At 58.5% G+C, this 918-nt stretch overlaps 1 protein-coding gene across 1 annotated transcript in view; it reads left to right on the top strand.

Moving 5' to 3' along the window:
• The window catches only part of LOC103803358 (talin-1-like), a gene marked incomplete at both ends in the record, with an annotated part of 2,078 nt that extends 1,163 nt beyond the window's left edge, over positions 1 to 915 (top strand). Inside the window, 2 exons of the mRNA XM_009075903.1 lie at positions 144 to 269; positions 865 to 915. Of these exons, the coding sequence (XP_009074151.1) occupies positions 144 to 269; positions 865 to 915 (177 nt within the window). The remainder of the gene's footprint in view (positions 1 to 143; positions 270 to 864) is intronic.
• Positions 916 to 918: the final 3 nt, after the last annotated feature.

Below are 918 nucleotides of genomic sequence, written 5' to 3'. Positions count from 1 at the left end.
CCCCGCCTGCAGCTCCCAGCACGCCTGGCTGCCTGTCCTGCCTGCTGGCCCAGCTTGGGGCAAGGGTTGCTTCACACCCCCAGGGCAGCAGTTGTACCCTAGGTCTGTGACTTATGCTGACACTTCCCCCTTCCCTGCTGCAGGCCGCCGGCAACGCTGTAAAGAGAGCGTCGGACAATCTGGTGAAGGCAGCACAGAAGGCAGCTGCCTTCCAGGACCATGATGAAACAGTGGTGGTGAAGGAGAAGATGGTTGGGGGTATTGCACAGGTGAGGAGGAGGACCACCCTGATGAGGCGAGAACAGATTTGGGTGACACCATAATGTGTGTGTGCCTCTCTCAGGAGCATGTCTTACCACTCACCAGCACAGGACATGGCTCCAGAGAGTCTCACAAAAATGCCACGGGTGCACTCATCCCACCCAGGGCCAGTTAAACACTGTGACTTCACTTTGTCCTGCCATGAGTAGCACTGGGTGATGGTGCACACTCCCATGAGTCTAACGCTTTTCTGTGCAGTGCCCACACTATCCCAGTGCCTGTGACATGTGAAAGGCAGAGCATTGAGTAAGGGGCTAGACTTGCCTAGTATGAGGTGCCACAGGTCTCAATGCTGCCTCTGTGCAGCTGAGACCTTCGACGGGGCGTGTGGGGCTGAGCCCTGGGAGCTGTGCTGTTCCATTTATCTCTAGAGGACTGTGGTCCCACTGCAGGGACAACAGCTCTCATGCCCAGGGAGGCTGTGTCTGTGATGGGAGGGAAGCAGCAGCCAAAGAACCCGTCTCTGGGCTTGGCATTACCATGGCAGAGGCTCTGGCCATCCCTGTGGGAGGCAGCTGTGACCCCAGGGCTTTCTCCCGGCAGATCATCGCCGCCCAGGAGGAGATGCTGCGCAAGGAGCGGGAGCTGGAGGAGGCA

This window comes from Acanthisitta chloris, unplaced genomic scaffold (genome assembly GCF_000695815.1).
Source record: "Acanthisitta chloris isolate BGI_N310 unplaced genomic scaffold, ASM69581v1 scaffold29575, whole genome shotgun sequence".
Classification (NCBI taxonomy): domain Eukaryota; kingdom Metazoa; phylum Chordata; class Aves; order Passeriformes; family Acanthisittidae; genus Acanthisitta; species Acanthisitta chloris.
The sequence above is the reverse complement of the archived record's forward strand: the minus strand, read 5'-3'. Positions and strand labels throughout refer to the sequence as shown.